At 44.7% G+C, this 14,313-nt stretch overlaps 1 protein-coding gene across 4 annotated transcripts in view; it reads left to right on the forward strand.

Moving 5' to 3' along the window:
* Positions 1–2,662: 2,662 nt before the first annotated feature.
* LOC130921088 (adenylate kinase 7-like) overlaps positions 2,663–14,313 on the forward strand; it is a 167,248-nt gene continuing 155,597 nt past the window's right edge. For 2 of the 4 annotated variants that reach the window (XM_057844733.1, XM_057844742.1), the window contains exons 1-3: positions 2,663–2,811; positions 2,894–3,013; positions 3,207–3,315. In XM_057844733.1, the coding sequence (XP_057700716.1) occupies positions 2,734–2,811; positions 2,894–3,013; positions 3,207–3,315 (307 nt within the window). In that variant the 5' untranslated portion in view covers positions 2,663–2,733. The remainder of the gene's footprint in view (positions 2,812–2,893; positions 3,014–3,206; positions 3,316–14,313) is intronic. The other 2 variants (XM_057844751.1, XM_057844760.1) reach the window with 2 other exon arrangements.

Here is a 14,313-nt window from a genome sequence, read left to right on the forward strand (position 1 = left end):
AGGGCATTTCCTGTTCCCACTAGGAGGCGCCAGGCACAAATGGTAAATTTTCAATCCAGTCCTGCTCAGGCTGGTATACCTCACACACATGGCAGATTTAAAATAGATTGAACGTTGTATGAGGGAGTTATCAGTCATTTTCCGAATTCGGTGTTTTGGCGAAAAAATGGCCGACTTTGGCACCCCGCCCAGGTCAGGCCCGTGAATGAAAACACACCATTTTGATAACTTAAGATTTCATATGCCTCATGAACAGTCTCGCCAATTTTGAGAATGATCAAACTAATTCCCTAGGTGCCAAGGTGTAAAATGTGCACACTGTAAATCGATAAAAAATTCACATTCAATCCAAAATACCCGATTTCCTGTTGGGTTTGGAATACGCATGCAAGAGACTTTTTGGAGCAGTTTTGTACAAGGTATTGACTCTCCGAATTTCATCCATCTACGTTGAAAAAACCTAAATGGAGAGGCCTTTTTGAAAACTTCAAGGGGGCGCCACTGAGCCATTTTGTTACATTTTTTCGTAACGTTGCAAGATTATTGAACGTTATGCAAAGCCGCAGGTATGTCGAAATTTTTGTGAGTTTTCGTGCATGTTCAAGCCTCCAAATGTAAACTCCTACTGTTAACCGATAAAAATTTCACATTTGATCCAAAATACCCGATTTCCTGTTGGATTTGGAAAATGGGTGCAAGAGACTTTTTGGAGCAGTTTTGCACAAGGTATCAACTCCCCAAATTTCCTCACTCTATGTTGGAAAACCCAATAGGAAAGGCCTTTTTTAAAACTTCTTTCTGTCGCCACTAGTTGGCACTGTAGAGTTGATGCAAATGACCCCTACACGAACCTTCAGGGTATGACTCTCAACAAACACGGGAAGTTTGGCGCAGATATGTTGTATATCTGCCGAGTTATGACTGTTCAAAGTTTTTGGCGAGACAAATTGTTGACGGTCATTTTCACTTCCAGTTTGTACCTCTCCGCTTCTACAAAACCTCAATATTTTTCATTAGGCACCTGAACACATGTCTTGAGGCTCCCCTGAAACAGGTTTGAGGTCAATAGATTTTTTTCCCTTGGAGGAGGAGCCTGTCTCGTAAAGAAGGCCATTTCCTGTTCCCACTAGGGGGCGCCAAGCCTAATGGGTAAAATTTAAATGCAGTCGTGTTCAGGCTGGGATATCTCATATACTTGCTAGAAATGAAAAAGATTGAACGTTGTATCACGGAGTTTTTAATCATTTTCTGAATTTGGTGTTTTGCCCAAAAATGGCCAACTTTGGGACTACGCCCAGGCCAGACCCTTGGATGAAAACTCACCATTTTGAAAACTTAAGATCTCATATGTCTCCTGTATAGTCTGACCAATTTTGAAGACGAGCCAACTATTTTCTTCAGCGACAAGGTCTCAAATGTAAATCGATAAAATTTCGCATTTGATCCAAAATTTCCGACTTCCTGTTGGATTTGGAATATAGGTGCAAGAGACTTTTTGGAGCAGTTTTACGCAATGTATCGACTCACCAAATTTCATCATTCTACGTTGAAAAAACCTAATAGGAAAGGCCTTTTTGAAAATTTCAAGGGGGCGCCACTGAGCGATTTTGTTAAATTTTTTTGTAGATTATCAAAATTTACGCAAAGTTGCATGTATGTGCAAATTTTGGTGAGTTTTCGTGCATGTTCAGGCCTCCAAACGTAAACTCCAACTGTGAACCGAAAAAATTTCACATTTGATCCAAAATATCCGATTTCCTGTCGGATTTGGAATATGGGTGCAAGAGGCTTTTTTGAACAGTTAGGCATAAGGTATCTACTCCCCAAATTTCATCGCTCTACGTTGAAAACCTGAGAGGAGAGGCCTTTTTGAAAATTTTAAGGGTCAAGGGGTTGCCACTGAGCCATTTTTTGAAATTTTTTTCAAAACGACGCAAGATTATCAAATTTTACGCGAATCTGCACGTATGTGCAAATTTTGGTGACTTTTCGTGCATGTTCAGGCCTCCAAATTGGCCATTTTCATTTGCCATGAAGAAAGAATAATAATAATAATAATAATAATAATAATAATAATAATAATAATAATAATCCTTTGCATTACAATAGGGCCTTCGCACGCCTAGTGCTCGGGCCCTAATAATAATAATAATAATAATCCTTTGCAAAACAATAGGGCCTTCGCACGCTCAGTGCTCGGGCCCTAATAATAATAATCCTTTGCAAAACAATAGGGCCTTCGCACGCTCAGTGCTCGGGCCCTAAATATCATTACTATTATGATTTTTTGGGGGGGAGGGGGGCGCTAATTCACAGTTTTTTACTTATCGCGGCGGGTTCTGGTACCCATTAACTGTGAAAAACAAGGGATCACTGTATATCATCAAATACATTACTTTGTCCGTGTCATTTATTTGCGTTATGCCATCACTGCTTCAGTAATTGAAACTAGCACGGATCCATAGTCATATTGACTGTAATTACTTCATAGGTGTTACACTTGGTTGGAAGGCGATCTTTAAAAACAAGTTTGTTTTTTTCCGTTATTTAGCAGTTGAACATCATAAACACCATTGTTCATACATCGTTGGTAGTGAATGAGGTCATGAACGGATCAAAAAGATCCATCTCCCTTTAAAGAGCCATAAATGCCATCTCCAGTTGTTTGACTTAACCCATGGCAACAGATACAATACAAACACAGCAACTTGTTCAATTGTGGTTGAGAAAAAAATGGACAGCATTACACAGGTATATAAACGAGTTTTCATCAACGACATTGACTCTTTCGTGTCAAAATGTATTGCAAAGGTAAATCCATATTATTATTTTAATTTGGCATTAGTCGCTGTGAAATGTGTGTCGTAAAAGAAACGGTGGTTTTTGTCTACAGCTTCTCTCTAAAAATACGCTCGAAGCTGACGGCACCGTTTGGCCGCACAATTACAGGGTTGTAGGGACGACTTCATCTGACTCAGAAGAGCACAGACCATACTTGGTCGAAGCCTACATTGTAAGTATCGTCACAAGATCAATACCATACAATACAATACAAAATAATAAACCCACATAATGGATGCAAAGAACAATGACAGTACGTCAATTTTATCAAACAGTATTTAATTGATAAAAAGGAAAAAAAAATAAACCCGCAAAGTGACTTTTTGATTGCTTTCTTGATTTTTGATTGCTTTCTTGAATGCAAGCGGCCAAAAAGGGAAAAAATTCTTCAAAAATTGATGGAATGTGACATTATCATATACAACATCACTCAGCATCCGGACCAGGTAGAAGAAGCTCGCTGGGCAGTTACAGGTAGGCATTTGGAATGCACGTTGAATGGAAATGATATATACCGTATTCGGACTATAAGTCGCGTTTTTTTTTTTCATATTTTGGCTTGGGGTGCGACTTATACTCAGGATCGACTTATGTGTGAAATTATTAACACATTATGATATCATTTCACATGTTATTTTTGTGTTTTGGAGTGACACTGATGGTTTGGTAAACTTGTTAGCATGTTTTTATGCTATAGTTATCTGAATAACTCTTAATATCTATGGCCACGTTTGCGTTCTGCCTTTGTCAACGTGTGTTCAATTGTATTATTGACTTTTTTATATTGAAAAGCATGCTTTTACTTTGTGGTGCTTTCACGCCCACGTGGGGGCGCACTCGCACTGGTTTACGTGAGGAAGAGCGCTCACAAGCCAGAAGAAGATGGACAGCTACGTAGCTCTGAGTGAGTGGTAGTGATGGGATTTTCGGCTTTTTTCGGTGATCCGGTTCATTTGGATCGGCTCAGTGAAAAGAGCAGGCTCTTTTTGCCTCTCAAACGGCTCTTTTAACTTTAGCTTGTCTTTTAAATATTTATGACAAATTTAGCATACATTTTGATTAATGACTTGAACTAATCATTGCACTCTACTGACTGCAAATGGCAACAATTATCAACAATTATTATAATTAATAAAAGGGTTTTTACTTATTGAACATTAGAAAAGCTCCAAACAATAAACAAGCAACAAAATTAAATTTCAACCAACAACAATCAAACATGCTGCATTACAACAAAAAAAGTGAGTAGAAACTGCAACAGCAGCAGCAAACAAAACAAACAAACTACTCCTTGCTTTATTTTAAATTTGCATTCAAGAAAACTAAATACTTCAACTTGGATGGGCTGATATGGCTCCTTCTCTCAGTAATTATTTGTCCAGTCTTTGAGAACACCCTCTCTGACGGTACAGATGTTGCTACAATGCACAATTTACTCTCCATTACTTTGATCAAACGGGGGTAGACGGAAGCTCGGTATTTCCACCAGCTCAGTGGATCAGATGCCCTTGAAATGTGTGGTTCCTCAAGATATGCCCTAACTGCCATGCTGCCAAACCTCGCTTCAGACACATGAAAAAGAGAGAGCGACATCGAGAGGGAGAGAGGAAGAGAGAGAGAAAATGACAGAGGGAGGGAGGCTCTCATCGTTCACTTTGTACCGGCTCGTTTGCGACCGACACATCACTAGTGAGTGGGCGAGTTAGCGAGAGAGAAACAAGGCTGCGAACCTACGTTCATTGTTTATGCTTTTAAAATATCTCTACAGAGGCAAAGTATGTGTGTATCATCTTTTCTGTTGTTGTGTGTTTTCCACCCGCGAGCGGACACTTAGAGCCAGTTGTGTGGTTGTTTGAATGATGTGCTAATGCTAGCGAACGCATGCTAACCGTTTATGTCATTGCAGTAATAGCACCTAATTATCATTTATTTACGTTGATGTGAACCTGTATGGTATCGACTATCGAGGACCAAATTGATTCAGCAAATTATACAGACATCCAGCATCGTCATTTGGGAGTTCGCTGTATAGACCCTACCCACATGACGTCACAACTCCGCCCTCCTGACTGGTGCCACCCAATTGTCCGTCAACACATCGTCTTTACCTGTTACGGCTACGTACATTCCTCCTATTTACCGCGTGTTTTTCTGCTCGTTAACATTAATAATCAAAATGGTGAAGGCGTGTGTGGCGGTCGGTTGCAATAACAGAGAAGATAGACGGAGAGATGAAGTTCTACCGGATCCCGAGACCCGGAGAGGAGAGAGCGAGATGGGCTGCTGCAATTCGACGAGAAAACTGGGCTCCAAACGATTACCACAGATTATGTAGTAGTCATTTTATATCTGGTAAGATGCATTTAATGTATATTTAGAGGGTTTGGGGCTGACAACCACAATTAAGATCATTGCTAGGCTAATCGCCGACAACATACACGTATGTATGTAGTGAGAGTGCTATCGCTAAACCATATAAATATTAAAAGCCCTAGCTCCATTGACAAATTGTTAAGGCAAGGTAGGCAAAGTTGATTTGGACCAAAATGCGAGCCGGAAACAGATGAAGTGTGAAGTGGTATTTATTGTACAAGGACAAAGTGTTGAGCGGCTGGTGGGTTGAATGATCAATGGCTGTGGCTGCGAGGGCTTTGATGAGTGGGTGTCCTGATGGCAAAAAACAGAATTAGTAAAAAGTTCAAAGACCAGAGTCACAAACTACAAGCTTAGTTCGCCGATGTACCAATGGTGACTGGTAGAATCATCTGGCACCTGCTTGCTGCCCAGGCCGCTCCTTAAAAGCAGAGTTGATTGTGATGAGCTGCAGGTGCACTCCCAGGTCTGCCAAGGTTGAGCTCATGCCACATAAAACTGGAAGTGTAATAACAATAAAAGCCAGTAGAGGGGAGTGTGGGCTAGGACCACCACAGTACCCCCCCCCCTCAACGGACGCCACCGGGCGGCCTGCCCGGCATTTCCAGGGTTGGCGGCATAGAAGTCCCGCAAGAGGGACGGGTCCAGAATGAGGCTACGGGAAATCCATGACCTCTCCTCAGGGCCATAGCCCACCCAGTCCACCAGGAACTGGAATCCACGGCCGCGAGGCCGGACATCAAGAATCCTGGAGACTGCAAAAGCGGGGTGGCCATCAATGAGAAGGGGCGGGGGAGGTGCAACGGCAGGAGGACACAGGTCACTGGAGGAAACTGGCTTGAGAAGGGAAACGTGAAAGGTGGGGTGGACATTCATGGATGCCGGGAGGTCCAACCGAACGGCAGATGGGTTGATGATCTTTGCTATTTTGTACGGGCCCACGAAGCGGGGGGCCAGTTTGCGTGACTACCTGCAGGGGGAGGTCCCGGGCAGACAGCCAGACCTCCTGTCCCACCTTGTATTCTGGGGCTGGTGAACGATGGAGATCAGCCAGTCTCTTGTTTTTCTCAGCGGTGCGAGCGAGGGCAGCCCTTACAGTCTTCCAGATTTCCCTAATCCTGCTGACGTGGTCCTTCACAGCAGGAACGGCTATCTCCTTTTCCTGCTCTGGGAACAATGGAGGCTCAAATCCATTACAAGCCATGAAAGGGGACATACCAGTGGCCGAGCAGATGAGCGAATTATGGGCATACTCGACCTAAGGAAGAAAAGTCCTCCAGGAGACCGGATGGTGGGCGGTAATACAACGCAGAGCAGCTTCTAGGTCCTGGTTTGCCCTTTCTGTCTTGCCGTTGGTCTGGGGATGGTATCCCGAAGAGAGACTGGCTGTCGCCCCCACCGCCTTGCAGAACTCCTTCCACACCACCGAGGAAAACTGGGGACCACGGTCTGAAACGATGTCTAAGGGGATGCCATGAAGCCTGAAAACATGCTTGACCAAGAGATTTGCAGTTTCAAGAGCAGAGGGTAGTTTGGGAAGGGGAACATAGTGAACGGACTTGGAAAAACGATCGATAACGGTAAGTATAACTGTGTTACCTTCAGAGGGAGGCAGACCGGTTACAAAATCAACTGCGATGTGGGACCAAGGTCGACTGGGAACAGGGAGAGGGCGTAACAGACCAGTGGGTGGCTGATGGGAGGCCTTCCCTCGAGCACAGACAGTGCAGGCATTGACAAAGTTGCGGGTATCTTTGGCCATACCAGGCCACCAGAACGATTGTTGGAGGAAACAGAGGGTCCTATGGATACCAGGGTGGCAGGTTAGCTTGGAGGAATGGCCCCATTCCAGGACTTGAGACCGAACGCCAGATGGGACATATAGGCGGTTTGGGGGACCGTTTCCTGGATCCGGATCAGCCTTTTGAGCTTCCCTGACCAGTGATGTGATCTCCCATCTAGCTGCACCGACCACGCAGGCCGAGGGGAGAATGGGCCCAGGGTCTTCTGTGTCCAGATTTGGAGAATGTAACCGTGATAGTGCATCAGCTTTACCATAGCGTGAACCTGGGCGGTATGAAAGTGTAAAACTGAACCGGGCAAGAAACAGTGACCAGCGGGCTTGTCGGGGGTTTAGACGCTGTGCGGATTGGATGTATGAGAGGTTCTTGTGATCTGTCCAGATTAAGAATGGGATCTTAGCACCTTCCAGCCAGTGACGCCATTCTTGCAGGGCCAAAACAACCGCCAGCAATTCGCGGTTTCCCACATCATAATTTCTCTCGGCAGGGCTCAGCCGCCGGGAAAAAAAAGGCACATGGATGCAATTTCTGGGTAGTGGGATCCCTCTGGAACAAAATAACCCCTACCCCAGCGTTGGATGCATCCACTTCCACCACAAATTGGCGTGAGGTGTCTGGGTGTTTGAGGATAGGGGCAGAGGTGAAGAGGGACTTTAAACGTGAAAAGGCGTTACCTGCGGCTTCAGACCAGGCAAAGGGGTGTTTGGTGGAAGTGAGTTGGGTCAGAGGGAGTGCCACCTTGCTGTAGTCCCTAATGAAGCGACGATTGAAATTGGCAAAACCCAAGAATCTCTAGCTCTTTGCGGGTAATGGGAGTAGGCCAGTCAACGACTGCCTTTATCTTTATCGGGTCTGGTTGGAGTTGGCCCTGGGCGATGATGTAGCCCAAAAAGCTCACTGATGACAAGTGGAACTCGCACTTCACCAGTTTAACGAAAATCCGGTTCTCCAAAAGTCGCTGCAGGACCATCTTGACGTGATGGTGATGGTCCTCTAGGGAACGGGAAAACACAAGTATATCGTCAAGGTAAATAAACACAAAGCGATTCAGAACGTCTCTGAACAGGTCGTTCATGAGTCTTTGAAATACAGCGGGGGCATTTGTTAGACCAAAGGGCATTACTAGGTATTCAAAATGACCTAGGGGAGTGTTGAACACAATCTTCCATTCGTCCCCCTCATGGATTCGGACGAGGTGATATGCAGTTCGGAGATCCAGCTTGGTAAAGAACCTGGCATGACTGAAGGGCTCAAAAGAAGGGTCAATTAGAGGCAAAGGGTACTTATCCTATATTGTTATTTGGTTTAGGCTGTGGTAATCAATGCAGGGGCGGAGAGTGGAATCCTTTTTCTCCACAAAGAAAAAACCGGCACCGACTGGAGAGGAAGAGGGGCGTATGATACCAGAAGCCAATGAGTCTCTGATGTATTCTTCCATGGCTGCTCTTTCAGGACCGGATATGTTGTAGAGTCTGCTCGATGGAAGGGGAGCCCCTGGCAGGAGATCAATTGCACAGTCATAGGGGCGATGGGGAGGCAGTGTGGGCAAGGTCCTTGCTGAACACTGTAGCCAGGTCATGGTATTCAGGGGGCACATTGGTGAGGTCAGGAGGCACTGGCAGACAGGTTGGCTTTCTTACCGGTCTACCAAGTGGGTGCGCCGAGCCAAGACATTCCAAGTGGCAGCGATTGCTCCATCCCACAATCTTTCCCTCCGTCCAGTTGATGTTTGGGTTGTGGTGTTTTAGCCAGGGGAGACCAAGGATGACGTGCTACTGGTGAGGAGATAATAAAAAATTGTATTAGTTCATGATGATTTCCCGAGACCTTGAGCATGAGAGGGATGGTGCGATGGGTTACCGAAAACAGCTTTCTACCGTCCACGGCTTCTACTACTTTCGGGGCACTGAGGGGTTCGAGAGGGATTTTGGCTTTGTTTGCAAAGCTTTCGTCCATGAAACTGTCGTCAGCACCAGAATCAATGAGAACCTGAAGTGGCTTAGCGTTCAAATCATGGGAGATGCTAGCAGGGAGTACGAGTCGTGACAGAAGGCGAGGATCTGAGGACTTTTGGCATACTAGCGGGCTCTTTCCCTGGTGAGCCCTGTCTTGTGGCCGTGCTGAGCAGGAGATCGCATAGTGTCTGGTTTGTCTGCAGTAAGAGCAAGGGTTATCTTGGCGGCGCTAGTCCGGAGCTAACTGGGTTCGCCCAAGGTGCGTGGGCTCCCCCAAAGGAGAAGGGAGTGTCAGTGTCGGAGTAGCATCAGGGGTTGGGTTGACTGCACCAGCCGATGGTGACGCGAGTGGCGGGAATGGACATGATTTGTTTGCTTTCTCCCTCCTACGTTCCCTGAGGCGATTATCTATTTTTATAGCTAGGGTAATTAGCTCTTCTAGGGTGGAAGGTTCATCCTGTCTTGCTAGTACGTCCTTGATATTTTCTGCCAAATTGCGTGAGAAAATTGAGACCAAGGCAAGCTCGTCCCAGCCACTTTCTGCGGCCAAAATACGAAACGCGACTGAAAAGTCTGCCACTGATTTAGAACCCGGCTGGAGGGAGAAGAGGCGGTTTCTGGCCTCTCTCCCACGAACAGGGTGATCAAATACCCTGCGGAGTTCCCTGGAGAAGGCCTCAAAAGTATTTAACATAGGCGAGTTTCTCTCCCAAAGTGCCGTTGCCCACTGACCAGCCTTTCCCCTTAACAGATTAATAAAAAAAGCAACCCTGGCGGCATCAGAAGCATAACTAGAAGGCTGCATATTAAACACTAGATTGCAATTGAGTAAAAAACGACTGCAAGAGCCCAACTCCCCCGAATAACATTCAGGGGTTGGAATGAATACGTTCGGCTGAGGGGGGCTCGGTAGGCCACCTGTCGGACTACTCACGGATTCAGTAGAACCAGCCCTGGATGGGGGGGAGAGCTGTGTCTTGACCTGCTGCAAGTCCATGGCAATTGTCCTGAGTGTTTCCCCAAGGCCACATAGCACCTGCTCATGCTTGCCCAGCACGATTCCCTGGTGTCCGAGGGCCTCCTGGAAGGTGTCAGCGGTCGCTTGGTCCATTTTTAGTGGCCAGATGATTATGTTAAGGCAAGGTAGGCAAAGTTGATTTGGACCAAAATGCGAGCCGGAAACAGATGAAGTGTGAAGTGGTATTGATTGTACAAGGACAAAGTGTTGAGCGGCTGGTGGGTTGAATGATCAATGGCTGTGGCTGCGAGGGCTTTGATGGGTGGGTGTCCTGATGGCAAAAAACAGAATTAGTAAAAAGTTCAAAGACCAGAGTCAAAAACTACAAGCTTAGTTGGCCGATGTACCAATGGTGACTGGCAGAATCATCTGGCACCTGCTTGCTGCCCAGGCCGCTCCTTAAAAGCAGAGTTGATTGTGATGAGCTGCAGGTGCACTCCCAGGTCTGCCAAGGTTGAGCTCATGCCACATAAAACAGGAAGTGTAACAACAATAAAAGCCAGTAGAGGGGAGTGTGGGCTAGGACAACCACACAAATGACATGAAATACATTAGACTTGACAGTGGATGTTAGCAAGAACAAAAGATTTTGAATTGAAAATTCCGTAACTCACCTTTCCAAGCACAAGATAGATTCCTGCCGAATTTTCGTGGACGAGGACCTGTTTCACCCAACCAGCAACGAAGTATTTATAAGCCTCCAAGCTCTTAAAGTTTTTCAAACTTTCGTGAGAATAGGCTGATTTTGTGTGGACAAGATAGTTGTAAATATCAGGGTCGCTAGCAGATGTCAGGCAAATACGGCGAAGACAGCGGGTCGAAAAACATCGATTTAGGCATCGAATATGGATCTGGCGAATGGATAAACTGAAGCTTTTCCACATTCCACAACGCCTTTTATGCAACGCATCAAGTGAGTTTACGGCATCCGAAAGCACCGGGTCTTCCATGAAATGCATTATAAATTGCTCGATCAATTGAGACCATTGATAATACAGACACAAAATGACGGACAAGGGGGCGGAACAATACAGCGATCACGTGATTTTGTGACGTCGGTGGGTAGGGTCTATAGCCAGACCCGAGCCGTAGCATCCTGGTAAGGACTGTATACTCGCATTTCGTTGTTCATGCACTGTACACTGTCCATTTATTCAGCATGTTGTTCTCTATTGTATTTTTATATTAAATTGCCTTTCAAGATGACATATCTGTTCTATGTATTGGATTATCTCAAGTAAATTTCCCCCAAAAATGCGATTTATACCCCGGTGCGACTTATACATGTTTTTTTTCCTCTTCGTTGGGCATTTTATGGCTGGTTCGACTTATACTCAGGTGCGACTCATAGTCCGAAAAATACGGTACTGTAAACACAGTACTATGCACGCAAGAAAGCCTCAGTAACGTGCTTCATTATTCATCACAATAAACCAATAAGTAGCCTACAAAAAACATTTCTGCACTGTATCATGCACCTGACTATAAAGCGACACAGCCCCAATTTCATGCAATATAAGAAAAAATACACATCAAACAACTTAAAGTGCCTGTGACACGAAAAAGCATGTTTATTTCATAATACACGCGGTATTTTATGCTTCTGAATGATATGGACTGCTTGGATGTGTGTGGAAGAGATTGCTATAATTAGATTTTTGAATCCGCGCCATGAAAATGAGTGACTTCCGGCAACAGTCTCGAGTTGAGAAAGACGGCTCTGTGACGTGTACGGTAGAAGGAGTCCTCTTCACTATACAGCCGTACTGTTGTATGAGAAGGTCTAAGGATTCAGCTGATTTTGTGGATTAATACTTTTATTTTTCGCATCACACCAGCCAAACGGCTGCAGAAAACTTGCTGTACGAGGGAGAAACGTGTGTGGTTTTTTTGGGTTTCAAAAGGTTCACCGGTGGATATTGGCCAAAATAAGCCCTACTACTGTGGGACCATGGGACTTACGAAGAAGTGAGTAAACATCGTTTTTTGTATTATGTCAAATACTGAGATAATTTAATATGTAGGTGGCTTGCATTTAATGGCTGACATGCTCCTTGTCCCCTCGGCCGATGACCGGCGGCTTGTCGCACATCCCCCCGCCGGGAGAGCACTATAGGCTACTCGGCTTACTGCCCTCTTTATCTGCCCGGTGTTCTGTCAAATTTTCCGACCGATCAGAAATTGCAAATTTGTGTTAAGAATAGCTGCGACTACGATTACAAAGTAAACACTACAAACTCTCTTTAAATATAGGACTACTTACGTTTGATCATTGATAGGCATGTAAAAAGCTCTCCTCATGCACATTAGCTGCACGTTAGCTGCACAACCACTGCAGCAGCCCTCCTCCGGCGAACGAGCTGTAAATTGCTCTCCGCCGGGCGGTTTGCCGATCGGCGAAGACAATCGACAGTCCAGTCGTCATGTGAAGTGTTCCGGGCTAGTTATGTGTGATTTTCCGCTTCGAAGACTTTGAAACATCACTCGGTTCGGATTTGCATGTCGGCTAGCTGTCATGCCTCTTGGTTTGTTTACATTCTCCGAAGCCGGGGAAGGGAAATGACAGAAGCCCGATTTAGGTGTCATAAAATGTTCGGGAGGTGCGACAGTAAAGGTGAAGTTGACAGTTTTGACCATTATGAAGTAATTTTGCCATGTCGTCCTGAATAAGTGCATTTTTATTATTTCATATTCCATTTAGCACAAAACTGTTATTTGTCATGACATGCCATTTATTTAGTAATTGGGAAAAATACTTGGATAAAAAGAATATCCTGTAAAAATATTGAAGTAAAGAGACAGAAACAATGACATTTTGCAGCTCTCTTCGTCGCGTTTTCCTCGTTGTGAATAATTCCCTCTCGACGGGCTGACTGGTCCTTCTCAAGCCATTTATTTAGCTATTGGGAAAAAATACTTGGATAAAAAGAATATCCTGTAAAAATATTGGAGTAGAGACAATGACATTTTGTGTCTCACTTCGGCGAATTTTCCTCGTCTGAATAATTCCTCCTCAATGGGCTGAATAGTAAAACCGATGAGCCCATTCTCCCGCTGACGTCATCCATCTGTTGGGGACGCTAGAGCCCTATAATAGTAGGCGTGGCTAATCGGCAGATTAAAAGACTTCATTTTTGTCGTCATCTGCGCTTTGCTAAATTGTTGTATATAGTCGAATCGTCTCAAAATATGATTGTAATTCACATAATAATCCTATTTAAGAGTTTTTTTTCTCGTGTCGCACTTTAACTCCCTAGCCTTGAGCCGTTCATGTTAAAATGTTGAAATAATAATAATCATAAAGCTGACAAATTGTTTGAGGCCTCATCAAAATACTTGTTCACATTATACAGTATTTGAAGTTGAAGGGGAAAAGATACAGTGCCTTGCAGAAGTATTCGGCCCCCTTGAACCTTGCAACCTTTCGCCACATTTCAGGCTTCAAACATAAAGATATAAAATTTAAATTTTTTTGTCAAGAATCAACAACAAGTGGGACACAATCGTGAAGTGGAACAAAATTTATTGGATAATTTAAACTTTGTTAACAAATAAAAAACTGAAAAGTGGGGCGTGCAATATTATTCGGCCCCCTTGCGTTAATACTTTGTAGCGCCACCTTTTGCTCCAATTACAGCTGCAAGTCGCTTGGGGTATGTTTCTATCAGTTTTGCACATCGAGAGACCGACATTCTTGCCCATTCTTCCTTGCAAAACAGCTCGAGCTCAGTGAGGTTGGATGGAGAGTGTTTGTGAACAGCAGTCTTCCACAGATTCTCGATTGGATTCAGGTCTGGACTATGACTTGGCCATTCTAACACCTGGATACGTTTATTTTTTAACCATTCCACTGTAGATTTGGCTTTATGTTTTGGATCATTGTCCTGTTGGAAGATAAATCTCCGTCCCAGTCTCAGGTCTTGTGCAGATACCAACAGGTTTTCTTCCAGAATGTTCCTGTATTTGGCTGCATCCATCTTCCCGTCAATTTTAACCATCTTCCCTGTCCCTGCTGAAGAAAAGCAGGCCCAAACCATGATGCTGCCACCACCATGTTTGACAGTGGGGATGGTGTGTTCAGGGTGATGAGCTGTGTTGCTTTTACGCCAAACATATCGTTTTGCATTGTGGCCAAAAAGTTCAATTTTGGTTTCATCTGACCAGAGCACCTTCTTCTACATGTTTGGTGTGTCTCCCAGGTGGCTTGTGGCAAACTTTAAACGAGACTTTTTATGGATATCTTTGAGAAATGGCTTTCTTCTTTCCACTCTTCCATAAAGGCCAGATTTGTGCAGTGTACGACTGATTGTTGTCCATGCGGTGG

The sequence above is a fragment of the Corythoichthys intestinalis genome, chromosome 1 (assembly GCF_030265065.1).
Source record: "Corythoichthys intestinalis isolate RoL2023-P3 chromosome 1, ASM3026506v1, whole genome shotgun sequence".
Taxonomy (NCBI): Eukaryota; Metazoa; Chordata; class Actinopteri; order Syngnathiformes; family Syngnathidae; genus Corythoichthys; species Corythoichthys intestinalis.